At 38.4% G+C, this 22,445-nt stretch overlaps 1 protein-coding gene across 49 annotated transcripts in view; it reads right to left on the bottom strand.

Moving 5' to 3' along the window:
* PTPRD (protein tyrosine phosphatase receptor type D) overlaps positions 1 to 22,445 on the bottom strand; it is a 1,767,834-nt gene that overhangs the window by 401,828 nt on the left and 1,343,561 nt on the right. For all 49 annotated transcript variants that reach the window (XM_078384988.1, XM_078384990.1, XM_078384987.1 and 46 more), the window contains one exon: positions 17,652 to 17,817. In XM_078384988.1, coding sequence (XP_078241114.1) covers positions 17,652 to 17,736 — 85 coding nt within the window. In that variant the 5' untranslated portion in view covers positions 17,737 to 17,817. The remainder of the gene's footprint in view (positions 1 to 17,651; positions 17,818 to 22,445) is intronic.

Raw genomic sequence — 22,445 nt, 5'->3', positions numbered from 1 at the left:
CACTTGTCACTGTCCAGCAATAATCTGCAAGCATTTGTGGACGGCCTCCATTTGCCTTTATAGCATTTCTCCACTGTAGCAATCTCCTGGTAAAATAGCTCACCGTGCTCATCACTCATTGCTTTGCAGTTTGGGGGGGGGGGAAACTAGGCGAGAGTGCAAAAAATGTATCTTTAATGACATCTTTCAACCATGTTTTTTGTATGCCTTGAGGTTTTCCACCAACAACCTGTATTTGTCTGTCTTGTTTCTGAGGAAATTGACTGTCACTATTGGAAAGCTTTCCATGCCACATTTTCATTACTATGCAGTGCATGATCAAACGCATCTCAAAGAAGTTCACAAATCTGAGGACCAACAAAGACATCTTCCTTTATCTCAGCTTCACTTATCCTTGGAAATTTTCCACACAGGTACTTGAAAGCTGTTTGTGTTTTGTCCATGGCCTTGACAAAGTTCTTCATCAGACCCAGCTTGATGTGTAAGAGTAGTAAGAAAATCTTCCTTGATTCAACAAGTGGTGGATGCTTAGCAGGCTCCAATTGCATGAAACAACTTTTGAGGTGCATAAACCGTGCAAGAGATTCTCACCATCAAGATAGACTGGCTATTTTGATGGTGAGAATCTCTTGCACAATTATCCCATTTACAAAGAAAACAGCAATACTTTGTGTATTCAGTCTGCAGACCAAGCAAGAGAGCAACAATCTTCACATCACCACAAAGCTGCCACTGATGTTGGTCAAGCTTTATGTACCTCAAAAGTTTTTTCATGTTGCCATCCATTTCCAACATATGGACTGGATGACCAACTGGAATTGATGGCAAAACATTGCTGTTATGCAGCAAAACAACTTTAAAGATCTTCTTTGATGAAACAATGAACAGTTTCCACTCATACTGGACAGTGAACGATACTGAGGGCTGCCATCATACCATCAATGTTGCTGCAGTACTGCCCAAACCTAGTCATAGATTTATTCACAGATCCAGTCAAAGATGTATTTTAGTCATTTCTAGTTTAAATTGTGATCCCTTCCCTTTGTAATTCACTTATCCTCTACTGTTCCCAGTCAAAGGTCACATATACTAAACCAATAGCATATATTGAAAACTAGAGCCAATCAAGAAATTTAAGCATCATTTTCATTCTCAATGACCCAGGATAGTAAAGTTTTACTACATTTATTTCAGAAGCATTTTGGCTGTAGACCAGTGCAATCAGAAGTTACAGTAACATTTTTTACTCCTAGTAGTTAAGGTAAAAACTGTACACCAAAGGTCACAAATTCTGTAACCTAAACCTGAGTCAAATCTTTTCACCTAGTCCTCCCACACATACACCATTTGAGACATCAAGTCAGATTCAGGGAACTAGGCAGGAAGGGAGCAACTGAAGATCAGATTGGACAATTATCTTGAAGATTATGGGGGGAGGGGGGAGGGAAGAGCTTCACAACCAGTTGTGTCAGCTGCAAAGCTTTCCTCAGCTGTGACTCCTGGAAATGAAAACAAATGTATATATAGAGTGTAGACCACTGCACATCCAGGAAATGTAAGTGGGGATGGTGCAGAAAGTCTCATTGAATTATGTTTTTAAAAAAAAAATGAAGAGAGAACAAAGACACAACCAACTTGTTACCTTTTAGGTGAACACACTGAAAACCAGAGGGGAAATCTATTCACTCACCAAAACCTCTCACCCCCTGCCACATTTTGTGGAGGATAATATCCATCCCAAAAGGGGAATATTGCAACTCTGCTTTGTAATAACACTTAAGGCTTAATCCACTTAGTCCCAACTAGAGAAGACCACTGATATCTATTACATACGGTGATTTACAAGTTGTATTCAGTTCAATGGATCTACTTTAGCTGAGATGAACATGGGATTTACCCTTTCGACTTAACTACAAGATCAATGTGTGGAGTCACAATCTGGGATATGCAAAGCCTACTGCACTTTATGTGCTTAGATCATGTGGACAATCCCTACATCAGTACTGCACATCATTGAAATTCAATGGTTATAAAGTTGAAATGTTTTGCTTATCCTCCCCCGTATGAGTTTATAATCAAAGCACTATAAATGTGACATAAGATTCAGAACAAAATGGCTTTCACCCTATACATGTAATGGAGGACTGATTCATAAGCCATTACATGAGATTAGGGACACATATGTGGAATAGTGCACATTCACATACTATAAATGCTGCATACTTTCAGGGGGAATGAACACTGATCATTCGGCCACAATCAGTAATATAATTTAGTCACTGAAGAACGGAGCAACTCAACCGATAACAGACTCAGCAACAGGGCTAGTCAAAAAGGGGCTTTCCAGATACTGTTGGATTCCAGCTCCCATCAACCATAGATAGCATAGCCAAGGGTGAGGGGACAATGGGAGTAGCAGTCCAGGAACACTGTGTACTGTCTCCCCATCTGCTCTATCAGTTTTCTATAGCTTCTTATCTTGGGAGGTTTTCACACAGCTTTCTACACAAAACTAAAACCTATTTTTAATACATCAGAGTCACTCTCATTATAGCTAAAAGTCTCCCATATTTCTGACTTTACTATCTATCCCATTTATAACATTTCAATGCAGCACTAAAGATATATGTTTTAAAGGAAGTAATTAGAATATAAAGTATTCAGACTTGAAAGAGCTATATTTTATATATGTCAATTTATCAGAATAGACCCTATTTGTGACGTAAAACTTAATTCTAAGAAACGATATGTTATGTTCTGATTCTCCTTTACTTTTTTTCATATGCTAAAAGTACATTTTTGTACTGAACTACTGTACTGTGTTTCACTAACTAAAACTAGATTTTAAAAATAGCCAGTAGAAGGAGAAAGTTGATGTTAAGGCAGAACTATCAGGTATTACAATAATGATTATTGTCTTTGACTGACTCAATTCTCCAAAGTCAGAAGCAGAAGTCTCTCTGCAGCGACATTATCTGAAAATCTTTAACAGGATGTGCCAGACATACAGCTTGGGGCCTATTATGTGCACTACAATGGCTCTGACATTGGAGTAGCGTCTCCTCTACAGACATCTTTTATACTTTCTCAGGATTAACTACTGCAGTAGAAATAGTTAATTACCGTGTGGCCCAAGTGGTGGCCTCTTGAGCACAGCATCCGCACATTCACTCTGGAGTACAGCAATTTGCGCATTCACTCATGTCATAACTGATGGGTGTGGGTGTGCTTCACCTGGTAGTACCTCTCTGAGCCTCTTTTATTCCCTTAATATCTGAGTCCCTCAGAACATTGGAAGATGGGGATGGAATAGCATTATCTTTGACGAGGTTTTGCACTCATTACACCTGTGCTTCTTTTTTCTTTGATAGCAGTGTACTGTATCTTTCTGACATTTTTTTTAACATGATGGCCTTATTTTCCTTTCAGTTGTCCCCGGCTGCTCGCCTATCTTTCTCTCCTATTTATCTATCTCCCTCTGCATTGTCTCCTCCCCTCTCACAGAGAGGAGGGTAGAGACAATATATTCTTTTATCCAGTATGCAAAGCTATGAACTATTTCAAAGGGATACTCAAAAATTACTTTTTTCTTTTAGAAAAGTGGAGAAACTGCAAGAGGATCTCAATTACTTACCCACAACATGCATGACAGGATACAGTTTTAATTTTTAAAAACAAAAACACCTGAGCCTTGGGCCCAATTCCTGACAGGTCCAACATACATGTTTCTGGTTCATCAAAGCTCCCTGCAAACAGTCTAATTCTGTGTTTTATAATTAACACAATTTTTTAAAATGAAACACTTACAAATTATTTGGTCTAATTCCATGTAAATGGGTTTGTGACAAGCAAACGCTGCTTTTGCATTTGTGTTTACTTTTCTATAAGCGAACGCCACCCCCACCCTCCCAAGATTGTATAAAGTTGTGCCTTTTGCTTCTACTCATGAAAGTGATTTTATTGTCGGTTCTAGCTGTTGATTTTGGATCACTGAACTTGTCCCGGAAACTCCATTTTTGGAATTGATGCTTCCTGAAAGGACTTGACTCTCCTTTACTATGCATTTCTTCAGATTCTGTTCTTACCTGGCTTTTTTATGTTTGTTTTGTTTTGTTTGGATTGGCAATAGGTAACTTGCTTTCAATATCCCTTGGCAGAAACAGGGCACAAACCCTGAATGAGTCACTATCTCAAAAAGCTGAACTTTCAGCTCAGCTCCTCTTTGAACACCCACTTCCACATTTGTTCAGGAACAGATAAGTTGTCTATTGTGCAAACTGCAAAAGCAGTGCCAGAGGACACAGAAGTCTGTCATATCTCCCACCCATATGATTTACTGTGTTCTTAAAGAGGAAAAGCAGACCTCTCCCTGCCATAAGCAAGCAATTATGATTTCTGGTGGTACTTGCTAATCATCAATTCAATTTATCTGCTTTTAATAATTAACAAACTTTAAAAATTAAACACAAATAATCCCAGCTGAATCTCAATTAATTCCTAGTGAACCACATAATTTAAATGATCATGAAACAGCTTTCATATATCAGTATCATTTTTTCTATTTAATTGAACAAATGAAGATGAATTCTATAAATGCATCCTGTACATAAGTAACCCCATAATATTTGAAGTTATTTCAATTTACTTCAATGTAGTTGCAACACTGTGCTGACCTCTTATGTTTTCTTACATACTTAGCCTCACTTCTAGATATTACTATTCCCCAGAAGCCTGCGGATATACTGAAAGCTACATGGCTGAAACACAAATATTTGTATTCTTGTTTAGAAACTATCTATGAAGATGGAAATGCATACTTATATCACTTGCTTATCTGGGTCCAATTCATATAGCTATTAACAAATTCTACCAGGAAATGTAAACACTCAAACTCTATTCTGGCCATATTCACAAACACATAAGGCAGGAACAAAGCCATGTTTATGTTGTTTTGCCACCTAATGCAACACACAAGATTTAACCTCTGCACCATTCACACATATGATAAAAGTGTATAGAGCCATACAGACCAAGGCCTCCAGAAAATTCAGAGTTACTTATTATTGGGTACCTGGACAGCATTAAAACATGTAACTATACAGTATGCCTATATGTTTATTTTCTACAGAGATATGTCTCTTCATGTGCTTTAAACACATGCCCATGGCACAGTGTGAGGCCAGGCAATGTGAGTGATAAAAACGTATGGTTTTCATGCTGAGAAATTGATAAGAATGAACAAACAGGGTGATAAGGACATTGGTAAAGAAATGACTATATTTATTTTGATGTTGTAAATCTTATTTTGCTGATGAACATACACACACGATCTAACATCGCTCAGAAGTAGGTCCATTAGATTCCATTAAAATATAACTTACCTCAATAATAGCTGTTTTACTTTAGCAACAGTGTGATACTGGGTTTTTCTACTGAAACTAGAAATAGTACATCTAAATTCTTGTTGAGGTAAAGGTTTGTACTTATATAGAAGATTCCTAGATTACAATAAAAAGCAACAAAAATTGACTACCATTTTAACAAATGCAAGAGTAGGCAATATCTTTATTAGACCACTAAAATATTGAGCCAACAGCAAGCTTTTGAGGATAAAATCCATTTCTTCAGGCTTATGCACCAATATTTTATGGATAATGCAGAAAAAATTGTAAATATAGGTCCCCAAAATCAATGGCAGGTATGTATGCCAGATCTGCTTGAGGTGTGTTGAAGCCCCTGGGGGCTGCACTGTAAAGCTCCGCCTGTGGCCATATGATTGGAATTTTCCACCACTGTCTTATAGTAAAGTTTTGCCAATTACTGTGTAATTGCCCCCACAGATTCACAAACCCATATATTGCCTACTATTGAAACAAAATTCCTTTTTGGCTGTGAGGCTTGGAAAAGACACCACAGAACATAGCCTATATCAAGAGGTTGTGGTTAAAATTTGGTCTAGACAGAAAGAGCCAATTTAAAGCTAAATAAAGCTCAGTGCTGTTTGGCTAATATCAAGAGTCTACATCATCCTACATGTGGGGCTATGGTACTGACAGTATCTTACATAGTTCAGAAAAAAACAGGAAACGGCCATGTGGTTCTTAAGAGTACACAAATGCAAGAGTAGACAATACCTTCATTAGACCACTAAAATATTGAGGAAACAGGAAGCTTGGGAGGATAAAATCCACCTCTTCAGGCTTATGCATCAATATTTTATGGGCAGTGCAAAAATGTAGATAAGATTCCCCAAAATTCATGGCAGATGTCTGTGCCAGGTCTGCTTGAGCTGAGTTCAAATGATGAATGCAAACTGTTTCAGTGACAGGTAATATGTGGGTTGGGAGATTGCAGAGTAAATGTCAAACCTTTGTTAGAAGAACTGGGTGGAAAATACCAACCATGAGGTCAGATATGGTGTTTCAGACTCCTAGGGGCATTTTTCATTCATTGTCTGAATTCAACTCAGACAGACCTGGCAGAGACATCTGCCATGAATTTTGGGAACTCTTATTTACAGTTTTTCTGCACTATCCATAAAATATTGGTGCATAAGCCTGAAGAAGTGGATTTTATTATAGAAAGCTTTCAGTGTGCTCAGTTTTTAGTGGTCTAATCAAGGTATTGCCTACTCTTGCATTTGTGAATTCTTAAGAACTATATAGCCTTTTCCTAATTTTTCTGTACCATTTTAATAGCTCCCTAAATAGCACAATAAGACCAGAAATAACTGATGATGCTTTCAGACATGCAGCTGATGCTGCGCTACTACAGTGAAAGCAATTAAGAACAAGAGAGTCACTACAAAGTGAAGTACCTGCTACAAGCCACTTCTTCTGGTAGGTCCAGTTACGAATGAAATAATGAATTATAAATTAACTGAACATAATGAATTGAAAATCAAGTGAACATAGAACATCTCCATCTACGTGTTAGTAGATGTCCTTTTAAATTCAAGTTGCTTTAACCTGCATTACAACAAGCCACAAGACCACAGGAAGCTACCTTAAACTGAAAGTCAGGTCACTGATCCATATCCCAATATTATCAATTCTGATATGCAGTGGATCTCCAGATTTTGAACCTAGACTCTTTCCTACACCTGCCTGAGATCACTGAGATCCCCTAGGGTCTCCCATCCAGGTTTTAACCAGGCCTAACCTTGCTTAGATTCCAAAACCAAAGACGATTGGTGCATTCAGAGCGGCAGAGTGATAACTTTATAGAAATGCACAAACAGTAACCCAGTACTGACCACTTCACACACTAGATTTTTTTTAAAAACCACAATAGGAAAATTCTTTCACACCTGCCAAAAGTGGCATATGTAGGAAAAGGAAAACCTGGGAATAAATTTTGGCTGAGTATTGTTGCTTGCAGCACTTTGCTGTTATTTGTTCTTTCAGTAAAAAAAATACTAAGACACATGTGAAAAAAGCTTAAGCACACAACTGTACAACAGCATACCCTTCCATTCCCAGTAGATGAAAAAATAAAAAAATAAATACTGATAGTATTACTAAAGTTCTTCTAAGGTCCCGACTCTACACTCACTTAACCTAGAGTAAGTATAAATAAATTCAGTTAGATCTCTTCTGATAAGACATATCTATTATTTCTGAATCATTAATAAATAATTCCGTACACTCTTGCATCAATCACATGCAAACAATTAAACTACATATTTTTTCAAAAAATAAAAATTCACTTTGAAACTCAGGATAAAGCACTGTGTGATAAGCCTGGGCAACACATATTTATTGACAGTTCAACTGAATTACACTACCTAAAGAATGCTAAGTATGACATTATTATTTGAATACTGGGAAGGATTTTCCTCCTTTATTCTTTTGTGTGAATCTACAGAGTCTCATTTTTAAAAGTACTGAAAAAGCAGCTGGAACTGGGTATTTTTTGTGTAATAGGCTTTTGCAATTCTGTCTGAGAAAACTTTTTGAAACCTGATTATTTAAGTGCCTTGCTAGATGCATTTTAATGTCATATGTAGCAAGTGCTGTGTTAAATTACTGTCACAATACTACATAGCATTTTTTTCAAAATCAGCTCAAAATGAATTCTTAGGGCTGTATTGTAATGTGCAACTGAAATATCTTTTTTTAAGGGTGAAAGCAAATATAATAACTCTGGTGTTGGTTTTTGTCAGAAAGTGTAGTGCTCCATCCTCAAACTTAATTCCAAGTCAGACTTCATGCTAAACAAAACAGAGATACATTTGATATTTTGTATCTGACAGCAACACAAGAGGAGCAAAAGCCTTGAAAAAATAAGTTCCTTTCACATATTTATATGTATGAAACAGTTCCTCTTCATTAAAGGATAGCAAGGCTGTACCACTAATTCTGCCTTTTATGTTGTACCTCTTTACCTGCCTGAACAGTCCTCCTCACATTTCCACAAGTGTGAGAAATCCCAAAGGGGGGGGGGCGTCAGCAGCTCTCTTCCATGTGAGATGCATATTTGAGAAGAGATCTGTTTGATAGAGAGCCCTCGTGAGCGCAAGCAGCTTACTCTTCAGAAATTATCAGTGTATGAACATACTCTAACAGTTCACGTGTGCTTCACTGCCACTAAACTTTAGCATGTTCATTAGAAGCTAAACTGATCAAATGGATAAGACCAGCATATGATTGCCCAAGAGAAATCAACTCCTTTCGGCAGACGAGATCTGTTAAAGTCTTGGATGTCTCCTGTTTTAATTCTTAATTAAACAACAAAAAAATCATTTATTTGCATTAATTATGATACAGGATGCGGCACTAAAGTTATTGTAAGGTATATTTGGCCTTACTAAGACCTGGATTTCCTCCATCAACATAGGTGGGATTCAGGATTCCCCTCAACTCCACAATTCATGAATAAACAAAACTGAGAAAAAGGGAGACCGTTTCTGACATATTTTTCTGATTGTGAGTGTTGAATAAAAATGTAGATGGAAAAATGAGTAAGGAAGTACAACTTATATTCACAACATTGTTTTATTAGATTAATACCCTGTTTTAATTTGAGGATGGCTGTAATAAAGGTGGATTCCATTTATCTAGGCCCTGAACACTCCCATATTTCCTACTGCTTCTACCGGGTTCTTTAATCATGTGCCTAAAACCCATGCCTATTAATCTCACAACAGAGTCACAATGTAGTCTGAAGATGTCATAAGTGGAGTCCACACTACCTTTCTCTACTCACCAGGTAATACCCTGATTTTGGCTTCAACTGCTGCCAGTATGCCACTCAATTTAACCTCTGGCTTTTCTGATATGAACATTGCCAATGTTCCTGTGTATTTCTCATCATCATCATCATCATTATATGCCTTCAAGGCAATTCTGACTTATGACAACCCCTTTCAGGATTTTCTATGTACAGAATACTAAAAAAATGGTTTACGATTCCCTTCCTCTGGGGGCATCCTAGAACTATGCAGTTTACCCAAGACCACACAGGTTGACTCTACTCACAGGAGGCACAGGAGGGAATCAAAATCCCAACGTCTAGATCCACAGCCAGAAATCTAACTCACTAGGCTAGCTATGTATTTCTATACAAAGCCAAAACAGGAGCTGTATGCTGACAGGCTTTACTAAGTGTCTGGCATCTCCTTCTTCACAGAAATGGAGAAATACAGTTGACTTTACATCCTCTAAATGAAGCCTGTTACTTCCAATGTAACTCAAACTGATTCTTCCAAGTTTACTGTCTCCATTTAGTACAACAACAGATCCTGAAGTTTCAACATTCAGCTGGGATGATTTTTGGACTCTTACCCTGTTTCCCTAAAAATAAGACCTAACCTGAAAATAAGCCCTGGTATGATTTTTCAGGATGCTCGTAATATAAGCCCTACCTAAAAAATAAGCCCTAGTTAAGTGAAACCCCATCCTCCACCACTGTGCAGCAACCAGAAGAATATTACATTACTGTATTTGAATAAATGTAGATTGTTGTACATGAAAAAATAAAAATAAAACATCCCCTGAAAATAACTCCTAATGAGGTTTTTGGAGCAAAAAGTAATGTAAGACCCTGCCTTATTTTCAGGGAAACATAGTAGTTCCTCCTGTTTCAAAGCTTAGGCCCAGTGAGTCTTGCAGGACTTAAAAGATCACTTATTTTTGATACGTTCATGCTGTCGTTTTGTGCCACAAAACATGCTTTCAGTATATGATGATCCTAAAAGGATTTTCAAGTTATGTGAGATGCTCAAGGAGTAATCTACCACTAACATGCTCCAATGGGTTTCTATGGAGAAATAGAGATCTGAATGAAGGTCTCCAGAAAACTAGTCTGACACTCTATCTGCTACACCACATTGGTTCCTAGTGTGGAATGTTAGTGGTCCAACCCACTTTTGTTTTTAGTATAATCAGGTAGGGATGCAGCTTTGGAGTTAAACCAAATAGAGGCACACATGAATGAGGCACTTTCTTTTATTTTTGGAGTCGTTTGTGGCTTTATAATAGAGAGTGTCAGAAATACAATAGATTTGGAATTCCAAAGAGAAGATAATGAAACTATTTTATTTCATTTTATTTCCTCATAGAGAAGGTCATATGTCTAATGAAGGGTGACAATGAAATCTGGTCAATCTGATGATGCTTCTGTTTCTCAACTGTACTGTTTTCTGCGGATGATGTTGACTAGGATGTGATTGCTGTAAAATACTGGCTGCATAGGCCTGATGATAATTTTTGTTTCTCAAGCATTGTTGTTGTGTAGCGCTTGCTTTTGGGGTAGCTGATTTTCCAATGTCATGACCCTGAGTTTTAGGAGTTAACTCAGTTCAGCTCTAGGGATCCAAAGGAGGAAAACACAAAAGAGGTGGGCCCTTGAAAGTTTGCCAAAAGACGAGGCACCTGAAAGGATCTGAAAACAAAAAAGGAGCCTCCTGAAAGAACCTGAAACAAAAGCAAACCAAAAGTTTTCACTCTGTACATCCCTAATATAAGGTATCACTGAACTAAGGTATCACTGTTACTTTTTCATAACACAATATAGATAATGCTCTGCAGGGAATGAGAAGGGGACAGTTAACTACAAAATGTGTCCAAAATAAAAAAATGCAATGCCTAATGCAAACATAAAATAAACTATTGTCCTATTTACTAAATAGTACTGTGTGCATGGTGGTATTACATTTCCTTTCACCTTAGGTTCTGTCCACACTGTGAAATTGGTACAACTCAGCCCAAGCTTAAAAGGTTTTAATCTACAATAGAATCTACTTTAATTCTCTTAAGCCATTCATCCCTCCACACTGGAGATCGTCCTGCAGCTCCTCTTCTTGGTTTGTATTGATCCAATTTGTCCGTTTCAAATATTGTGACACTCTCCTTCCCATGCCTTCAATTACTGAAACTTCTCTTCCTGCCTCTTTTCCTGTATATTTTTGCTCCATTTAGAATGTCATGATGATTTTTAAAAAATAGTTAAAAGCATAGCACTACAGCAATATATCTGCCTAGCATGGTAGACATCATTTTATATTTCAGGCCATTCCTTACAAACTTCTGTTGATTACTCTACAGATGAATAATTTCCTGCAGGAGTGTCTGCTTTCTCATTGTTTATTTAATAGGCTAACTGCAATGCACTATTATGTCTTGTATCATCACATGGATTTAGCTTTGAAGCATGGTTTTGTGGTGAGGAATCCATATAGGGTTTTTTTTGCCAATGCCCTAGTGGCATTCTTGAGCATCCAGGTGGAAAGATAGCATGAAGGTGGGAAGATAGTTGGGAGAATGATGTATACTGCATTTTCTGGATGATACTTTGGAGAAAGCTGCTTGTGCAATATTCCATTGGCAATTAATAAGGCTGCAATATGGCCCAGATGGAAAATAAAAACTTGGGGATTCATAGTTTACTGCTGTGCATGAGATCCTCCTCAAACCACTATCAAACACAGGTCCCATCTGTGTCCACTAGACCAGAGGTCGTCAACCCCCGGTCTGCGGCCTGGTGCTGGTCCATGGCCTGAGCTGGACTGGGCCGTGAAGACAGACCTCCTGCCCCCCTGCATGCCCTCCACCCCACAGTTGCTTTGTGCACACACACGCATGCCAGCACTGGCGTGAGTGCTTCCCCACCCCTTCACACATGCACCCGAGCACCTGTGTGAAAGGGGTGGGGACGTGGGCGCAGGCGCTCTGGTGCATGTGTGAAGGGTGGGGGAGAAATCGCGGGCACTAACACATACCCACGCACTCCCCTACCAAGAGAGAGAGAGCGCTCCTTCACACATGCATGTGAGCATGGGGGGATGCCCCACCTTTCTCAGCCACCTTTCTCTGCACTTATGCTATATCTGTGCAGATGATTTGTAAAAATACTGCCTGTATTTGAGCTAAACCAAGTTTCTAATTTGACATAGGGTTGTAAGGATAGGAATCAACTTCTAGAATTGGTCAAAGAAATTATAGGCAGTAAAGATATTAAAATCTGTCAGTTTGTTGTTTTATGCTTCTTTGATTCTTGCATCCAAAGGGGTTGGTACAGTGATCTACTTTGGATGTCTAAAACTGCAAATATTAGAGAACCCTATATACAGCATAGAAGAGGATGGGACAGAGGTCAAAAATAGGCATAGGATCTGCTTCTTGGATCCATGTTTTTGCACCACTATAAAGTAATGTGCTGAAAGATCAACAATTTTATCTGTTGAAATCTGTAGGCACAGATGAGATCTGTGGTTGCATAGTGGTTTGGGTTGGATACCACGTAAAAGTCACGTGGTTGACCATTGATACATGAGGATCCATGCCTGGGACCCATGTTTTCGTGCCATTGCAATGCAAAGCTCCAAAGGACCCATGGGTTTGATGGTGTAATTATTTGGGTACAGGTGGGACCTGTGACTTGCTGGAAATTTGGGGAAGAACTCATGTAAAAATGCTGTAGATCCATGAAGATCCCTGCCTTGGATTGCTGTTTTTGGAAAAAGCCTTGTGCTCATTGATCCATGATTTCTGTGGTCTAGTGCTGTGGTCCCCAAACTTTTCCCAACCGAGGACTGGTTTGGGGGGGGCTTGGCACACTCATGGGGGTGTGGCGCACCCAGAAGGGCATTGAGCGTGCTCACATGCATACACGCAGCGATGCTCACAGGGTGCTCATGTGCACATGCACTTTCAGGGGCAGAGCATGTGCATGCGCATGTGCATGGTGGTGCTTGCAGGGGTGGTTGCGTGCATGCGTGTGGCACACAAGGGCTTGCATGCATTGGCGCTTGCGGGGAGTGCAGGAAATCTGTGCCCACTGCCTGGTCCTGCCTAGGCTGTGGACCACTGCTGGGGCGCGGAGCGGGGGTTGAGGACCCTTGCATTATGTGACTTAATATATCTCATGTTACCTATGACAGAGGTTTTGACAAAATGGAAGGTGGTGCATTTTCATATTTTATTAATGTGTGATTCTATAGAAAGAAAAATAATGTTTGTTCAAAGTAGCGTGTAATAAGTGGGAAAATATCACTGATTAACATACAGTGTTTATTATGTCTTTGTTTTCTGCATCATATTTACTATTTGACAGATCAAATAAAAATAAACTACAAAAATACACAAATGTACTCCATGAAACTGATGCATTTCTGAAGAGATAATATTCAGTGGAAAAGCAGTTGCATGAGGGGAGTTTTGAATCTTCTTTTAAAATTTCAACTAAAACTCCTCTCTCACAACTGCTTTTCAATCTGACGGGTTCTAGATACAGTGGTGCCCTGCATAGCGACGTTAATCTGTTCCAGGATTAATGTCGCTATCCGGAAACATCGCTATACGGAAAAAAAAACCCCATAGGAACGCATTAAACACCGTTTAATGCGTTCCTATGGGGGGAAAACTCACAGGTAAGAGAAGATTCCCCATCCGGCCGCCATTTTCGCTGCCTCGGTAAGCAAGGTCAGGGCGCAAAAATGCTGCGGGTGGCGATTTTCTGCACCCAGCAGCCATTTTGGAACCACCGATCAGCTGTTTCCCTAACATCGCAATGCGAAGATTGATAAGCGAAATGCTTACCGATCATCGCAATGCAATGTTTTCCCTATCTAAAACATTGCAAAGCGATCGCATTAGTGATCGCAAAAAACGCGTCGGTATGCGGATTCGTCATTTTAAATGGTGTGCTTGTTAAGCGAGGCACCACTGTACTTTTTTTATGGGAAAGGGTAACTTTGCTGCAACTGAAAATGGTAGTTAAGGAAATACTTTGGTGTCCCCCCCCCATTAAACATTTAGGCATACTTTTTGTAAATACCCGGTAAGGGTGTAACAAATAATTTACATATTTCCGTAAAGGGAAAATGGTGTTTTGATGTTTTAAGATAGCAGTCCCCAACCTTTTTGGGACCACAAACTGGTTGGGGGGGTGGGCTCTGTGCGCAGGGGGGGATAGTGTTTGCACACATGCACGCGAGCATGGCATGCCCCTGAACGCAAGCGCAGCATGCCCACCATGCGTGCAGGAGAGTGGAGATCCGTCTCCGCTGCCTAATTCCGGCAAGCCCACGGACTAGCACCGTGCTGCGGATGGGGGGGTTGGGGACCCCTGCTGTAAGACACCCTGATGAAAAGATGAGAAACTCCTGAGAGATTTTTCAGGCCTCTTTGAGTGCAAAAAGACCAACAATTACTGCTTCGGATAACACCTTTCAGCACAAAGTAAGCTACTGTTGTTTAAACTACAGAAAGGATTTTTGTTTGTTTCCTGAAAATGAAATTCCACAATTCTCCATTCTGGGAATTCTACCTGTCCAGACCCCTTACAAACACCTAGATGCAGCTCACCAGGGAGAAAGGAATACTCTGAGACTGATCTAAGCCTGGCTCTACCCAAATGTCCTGCTCCTGTCCCCAATGCTATCTAGGAGCTTTCTTTCTGAATAGAAAACTAGGCAGAAGTTAGGCCTAGCTCAGCTTCAAAGCCTTTCTCCTAGATGAGTCACATTTAAGTGTCTCCAAGATGGCTGTCTGTCAGGTAGAACTCAGAGAATGGAGAATTGTGAGATTTGTAGTCCAAGAAATATTTTTAAAAAACATCCTTAGTTTAAACCCCACCTAACTCACACCTGGTTTTTAAGCAAATGTCTCCTGTCCCTCTATCTGAAATCAATAGAATAAAAGATTTAAATTTGGTGGACTATGCAATTTTTCATAGATCAGTGAATATGACCAGAAATTGTCATTATTTAAACAGTGAGAATTATGGAACACATATATATATAAAATATGTAAACCAAAAGAGAGGTGTGAGGTCTTCAAAATTCAGCTCCCATAACGAGCCCTGGGGGTTCAGAGTTTTTGAAACCAAACATTAGTATCCAAGAATTACTTTCCCCAAAGAGCATTTAGCAATATTTTAGCAGCCAAAACTCTCTCTCTCTCTTTCTCTCTCTCTCAAAACCATCCTCTACTGGGAAAGATTTAATTGGAAACTACCCAATCAGAGTTACTTATTATCTTTATGTCAACACTCTCATGTACTATTCTAAAGAGGCAAATGTGCTAACAGAAACAAAAGATCTACTGTCAGAATTCACAACAGTTAACAGCAGATTACTATATTTTATTTTTGTTTTGAGCAATGAGGAAGAAAATGTTGAAAACAACAATTTGCAAAGAAAGACACAAAAGCTGAAAGCACCTTATTACAAAATGGACTGTTCACAAGTAAATGGGATAGTTATTGTCAGTAGATGTTCTCTGAATTCAAACACTTAGCAATGAAAAATCTGAAAGATTCTTTGATTAGAAACTTATCTTTGTGTTTTGAAAAGTGCTTTTATCACAGCATCACAGTATCACATTTGTACAATTTAATCTCACGTGTGCCAAAATTTTAGTCCAGTCTGATTCTTAAAAAATCTTATTTTACTTTTGCACGGAAATTTCCTACTGTTTAAAAATAAACACTACTATTTTGTTAAAAAATTGCATTCAGTAAAGGTTGGGCTGTATCCCTGTGAATTATTTACTGGCTGAAGTGTTTAAATGTTTTTTGTTTTACTTTATGCACAAGCATCCCAGCTGGTCATTAACTATCTGGAAGGGGCCCAATATTTCTACTGTCATTAATCTACGAACATGTATGTTTCCAGTGCTTGCTTTTTCTAATTAATTCACTTTCATGGTGCAAGATCTGGCCAAAGAAATATCCTATAACAAGTGAAAAAATAAAATATTTAATGATTTTGATATCTGTAAATAGTTTATGCTACACTAATAGACTCAAGGCAAGCTACAGTTCTAACAACTGGTCTAATTCCTTCCGGGTTCTCTTTGAACCTAAATTCAGACTATGGTAGAATTACATATGGCTTACTGCATGTACTGGGAAAATATGGATAATAATATGAAACAGTGGTAAAAATCTAGGTCTCAACATATGCCTTTATTAAAACATGTTTCAATTAATATAAAGAGGAAATACATATTGAACAGCATTTGTCTTTCTTTGTGGAGTTATCATAATGACAATTGTCTATGTTGGAAAAAAAAAAGAAGTAGCCCAAGTTAACATGTGGTGATACTGTTACACTCTGAGATAACATCTTCAACACTCCACTATGTAACTTCTTCTAAGTAATTCTGACTTGGATATAGGTTAAAATGCAGCTACAGTTTTGTTTCTGATAGCACCAAAAACAGGAACGAAGACTGCTGTTCAGTAATCATGAACACATATTCAAGTATTGAGAAATTTAAAAAAACATTTTTTTAAAGATTCCTTTACTGTAAATAGTAATGTTGATAATTGTCCAAAGAAACTGCCAATGGAGAATGCTGTAATAAGACTGACTGGCACTGCCTGAATACATCGACAAACTCCTCTTTCTAATAAATGAGCCTCTCAGCAAATTCAGGCAAGCCGTTTTCTTCCCTTTGGCTCACTGTAGAAACCCAAGGAACAGCTGGGAGAAAGGACACGTGTAAACAAGGCAGACCTAATGATTTCCTAATTAAAAAGGAGATATTATCTTTTCATTAATTGGAAAACTACTTGACCAAAGCCCCACAGTAGTGGAACGCAAGTCCCGGACTTAGAACCTAGGAGCCTGAAGTGCGTCAAAGTCCCCACACTCTCAAGGCCAGGCTCGAAGTTGTCAGTTCTGCTTGGTTTGTTCAAATACTCTACACTCCACAGCAGCTGTTGGAAATAATGCATTAGAACAGCTGTTGTGACAGACACAAAGGACCTGGAATTTTAATTGGCCTGAAAACTGCATTGTTTATTTTCTAAAACATGAAAAGAAAATATCCAAGGAATTTAAAAATGCCTAATAAGACTAAGTGATGTTTGTCTTCTGGAAGCAAGGTTAGGTTTTGTTTTGGCTGTACAATTTTGCTGTCATTGTCTCTTTGAAATGACTGATCACAAGCAAACAAAAAATTCAGTAGGAACCTCTGATGCATAAGAAAAAGGGTATTAATAGGAAGAAGAAAAAATAGTAAGAAAGTCAGTAAATAATCCTTTTCTCGCTGGCTGAGAGACAAGGAGTAGCCCATGGTATCTAAGAACAAAAGAAAGCTTATTCAGAGGCCCTCTTCATGATGTGCCAGCTGTAAACAAAACTATTCGTTATGGCCAAGATGCTTTTTGCAATGGAAGTAAATAAGTAGAGAAGAGCTTACTTTCAGCTTCAGCACAGAGTAGGAAGCACAGGAGCACTATTACTGGCCTGGCTATAGGCATCATCCGACAGCTTGGCACCAGCATGCTTTGGAGGCTACGGTCACTGGCTTAGAAGCCACTGCGAGTCTCTCCAATCTGAAATTCCAGATGAAGAATCCTCAAAGCCTGCAAGGAGCAACAGGGAGAGAGAGAGAGAGAAAGGAAAAGAAAAATATTTAGAATAGTTTTACTCTCCCTCCTCAATATATAAAAACAAAACATTTTTGCAAGCAAAATAGAAGTGTTAAATCCCAGTCCAGCAGATTAGCCTGGCAAAGAAATTTAGTTGAACATTTTAGCACTGATTGCAAGAAGGCCAACGTCAAGGAACCTCCTTTCCCAAGGCATCCAATAATAGACAATGCAGTCAACAAGCAACTCCTATGTGCTGCAACATATTTTCCTTTCTTAGCTGCACACCATGTGAATGAGTTGTCATTAAGTCCTGCTTTAATACTTCAACTAGAATAAGCCATAAAGATACTCTAAAGAAGGGTTTAAAAGGATTCAACCTCTATGACAAAAGCCTGCTAACAACAACATATTGGAAGCTGATTTCCTGCATCAGGTAAGAAGGAGAGAGCTAAATCTGCTTCTGTTCCTAATACTATTGCCAAAGCTAGGATATTGGTATTTGCAGATTACTCTAACAAGGTCTTATCAGGTTTTGGCATCATAAAATCTTTCCCTGCATCCACACAGCTTTATTTTTTTAACTGATTTACCAGTACATATGAATTATGTAATTGGCAAATAAATTATGAATAAAGAGTCCCATATCCCAGTTCAGTCAGTTTACTCTTATATCATGTATAAGAGCTAATGAATAATAAAGTGGGAGCATCTGCCTTTAAGAAGAAATCAATTTTGTTTTGCTATATTCATTCCATCCAAGGCTATGTTGGAAATAAAACATGAAAATGCTTTTCCTCCAACAGGAAATTCTAAAGATATTGCAAAATAGAACTCCACCACGAACACAATTTTTCAGTTCAGATGTGGCTTTCCAAACAATGGTGAAAGATACACTTTAATAAATCTGAAACAAGCAAACTATTTTTCCTGCCACCAAACAATAACATTCTTATAATGCAATACCAATGCAATACTGGCTTGCATACAAGAAAAATTAAGGTGAAAAGGGGAAATACTGTTATCATTCTATGAAGCATCAATGCACATTTGTGGGTAATATAGGCAACCTATTTTACAGCAGACAACAGTATAAAAATCTATTGGGGGGAAACAGATGTGAGAAATCAACTATTATAAATATATTTCAAAAGCAACTTGACTGCTACTACCTAAAAACACAGATCTAAGATGCCTTTCTAGGCAATGGACAGAAAGAAAAAACCAGCTCTCTGCTTTCATCGCTACCATCTTTCTGCCCGCATTTCAAATGACAGCAAAGTCCATGAGACATCAGTCCTGTCTGACTCAATTTGTGTCTGTGCAAGCGTATCAGAGCCAACTGCTGCAATAATGACTCCAGTGCTATTCACAGAAGATAGAAAAGTGTTTTTTGCATGTACCCATCGGACAGAGTGATGACAAAGGATCAAAGTATTTCCAGAGACTGATGGCCTTGTGCCCCCCCAAAAAGACTTAATATCAGTAGCAAAAAAAGTTCCCAAACTGTGCCTTTATAATATGCAAGTACATAAACATTAATAAGCATTAAATTTTATTACATGATATTATTACATAAACATTAAATATTATTAATTAATAATAATTAATAATAAATTTTTCAGGGGAGTAATGAAGAATAAAATTGCGAGCTGCACCAGGTATTCCAACTGAGTTATTACTCTAATGCACAAAAAGTGTTTTGCTCCTTAAGTTCAGATCTGCAATTAAGCTTTTGGTAGCAAGTGAATATGGAAAATAACATGACTTTTTAAAAAAAGGATATATTTAAAATATCTGGCCACTTTCAGTCTCTTGCGCCCCATCTGATTTTTCATTTATTTAAGCTTAGACTAAACGATTAAATAAAAGATTACTTTGAATTCTTGTATTCTTAAAAGAATTTACATTTGTAAGTAACTCTATTCTAGGCATTGGGGCATACATATTCCAGTCTCAACATATTCCCATATATGTCACTTAACTGGATCAGAAAACACTGAAGGACCTGTAATTTTGCATTTCCTGATGCAACTGGTGCCTCCCAAACCTAGTACTCATAACCAACCAAGTTATTTGGGCAAATGAGGCAGAAAAAATGAGTATTTCTCCCCCCCCCTTGCCACTAAATTTCCTCTTTCAGTAACCAACGTAAGAAATAACTAAGATATTGATGGCTGTGGCCGAGTCAGGCCAACTATGGAAAGGTCATAGACAGCAAACTAAACAAAGCTGTACAAAAGTATTCCTTGTCTCTGCTATGACCTGTGGTAAATAGAATCCCAAATACGCCTTTAGGGACACTTCTGTAGTTATAGCTATCCACATTTTATTTCTGGATTTTGGAGTTCTGAGTTACCACATTCTATTTCTAAGATGGAACCAAGAGATTATGAATTTGCCATGATACTGTTTTGGTTCCCCTCCCAATTTATGTGCAGATTCTTGTCTGTATGTTTATATATATATTCCATTAAAGGAATATAACAAATAACATAATAACCAAACCAACATAAGGTAAAAGTTCATACACAATACAAATTAAACTCTCCCCAGCTGTGCCACTTTCACCCTTGGGACTAGATAACCAAAGGTATCATTTTAGAACTTTTTACCACATTCCACTCAAAAAATACATTGGTTCTTCTGCTGGCCTATAAACTTCCCCTTTCAAAAAGACATACACCAAATATAAATTCCATACATCTTTGAAATTATTAGACTTTGTCATTCCTCTTCTTACTTTCATTTCACATTAACTTATCATTGATTGCTAAGCTCCACATTTATTTATACCAGTCTTCAAGATTAATTCGTTTGTCACTTTTCCAATTCTTTGCAAATATTAATCTTGCTACTGTGATCATTTTAACAATTAACTCTTTCTGTTCTTTTTTAAGATGATCATTCTTAATTATATTTAGGAGGGTGATGACTGGTGATATTTGAATATCATATTCAATAATTTATTTCTTTAAAACCCAGTGCCCATTCTTTCTTTCTTTATTCACAAGTCCACCACATATGCATATAGGTTCCTTTTTCCTTTTTTACATCTCCAGCATTGAGAGCGTACATTTTTATTTCTTATAGTCAATCTATATAAAGTACCATCCCCATGCTACTTTATAACAATTTTCTTTCACACTTATAGACATATTCTTCATTATTCTTTGTGACCATATCTTTTTCTAAACCTCTCATTTAATCTCTTCCTCAAAGTCCTCCTGCCACTGGTTTTTCATAATCGCTTGTTCAAATCTAGAACATACTAAAATCTTATAAATTACACCAACTGTACCTTTTCTTTTGTTTCCTTCTTCATGAACTTGTCTTTGCTCAATGATATCCTCAAATTTTGTCAATTTTCTAATCTCTCTTGCTTTTCTAATCCACTCTCTTGTCCACCTTTCCATTTAGAGCACAGGTGGGGGAACCGGGGTAAATTACCCCAAATGGGGTAAAAGTGAAAATCCTGGGGGTAATGAGCAGGCTGCTACCCCCCTCCCTCCCACCCCCCCCACCCTCTGGAGCCAAAGCTTTAACTGTAAACCACCTTGCCCTGTTACTTCCTTTGTTGCAGCAGGGCACTCCTAAATGCTCCGTTCTGTTAGAGAGATTGGAGAAATAAACCTAATTGGTTACAGGTGGGGATTAGCCGAGCAATTAGCCAATCCGGGGCTTCTGAATGACTGCTTCCTCCGGAAATGACTGCAAACAAGCAGCAGGAGGGAAAGGAGCAAGCAAGGGAAGGAGGGAAGAAAGAAAGGTGCGAGAGACTGAGGACTTCATCAGTCTTATTTAAATGTTTGTAATTGTAGAAAATGGAGAGAGGGTGTGTGTGTGTGTGTGAGAGAGAGAGAGAGAGAGAGAGACAGACAGACAGACAGACAGACAGACAGACAAACTCAAGACTGAAAATGAACAGGCAGTCAAGCAAAAGAGAAACTGAATTAAGACGGGGGGAAGGGTGGCTTTTTAAGGTGCTGTCTAGGTTTATCATTGCTTTCCTTCCAAAAAGCAGGCATCTTTTAATTTTGTGGCTGCTTTCACCATCTGCAGTGATCATGGAGCCCAAGAATGTAAAATCTGTCACTGCCTCCATATCTTCCCCTTCTATTTTCCAGGAGGTGATGGGACCAGTGGCCATGATCTTTGGGTTTTTTTTATTTTTTTGACGTTGAGCTTCAGACCATTTTTTGCAGTCTCCTCTTTCACCCTCATTAATAGGTTCTTTAATTCCTCCTCACTTTCTGCCATCAGAATGGTATCATCTGCATATCGGAGGTTGTTATTTTTTCTGGCAATCTTAATTCTGGTTTGGGATTCTTCCAGTCCGGCCTTTCACATGATGTATTCTGCATTTAAATTAAATAAGCAGGGGGACAATATACAGCCTTGTCGTACTCCTTTCCCAATTTTGAACCAATCAGTTGTTCCATATCCAGTTCTAACTGTTGCTTCCTGTCCCACCTATAGGTTGCTTCCTGTCCCACGTATAAGCTGGTCAGGCACTCCCATTTCTTTAAGAACTTGCCATAGTTTGCTGTGGCCCACACAGTCAAAGGCTTTTGCGTAGTCAATGAAGCAGAAGTAGATGTTTTTCTGGAACTCTCTGGCTT

This window comes from Pogona vitticeps, chromosome 2, assembly GCF_051106095.1.
Source record: "Pogona vitticeps strain Pit_001003342236 chromosome 2, PviZW2.1, whole genome shotgun sequence".
Lineage (NCBI taxonomy): Eukaryota > Metazoa > Chordata > Lepidosauria > Squamata > Agamidae > Pogona > Pogona vitticeps.
Note: the sequence above shows the minus strand (reverse complement) of the source record. Positions and strands in the feature narration are given on the sequence as shown.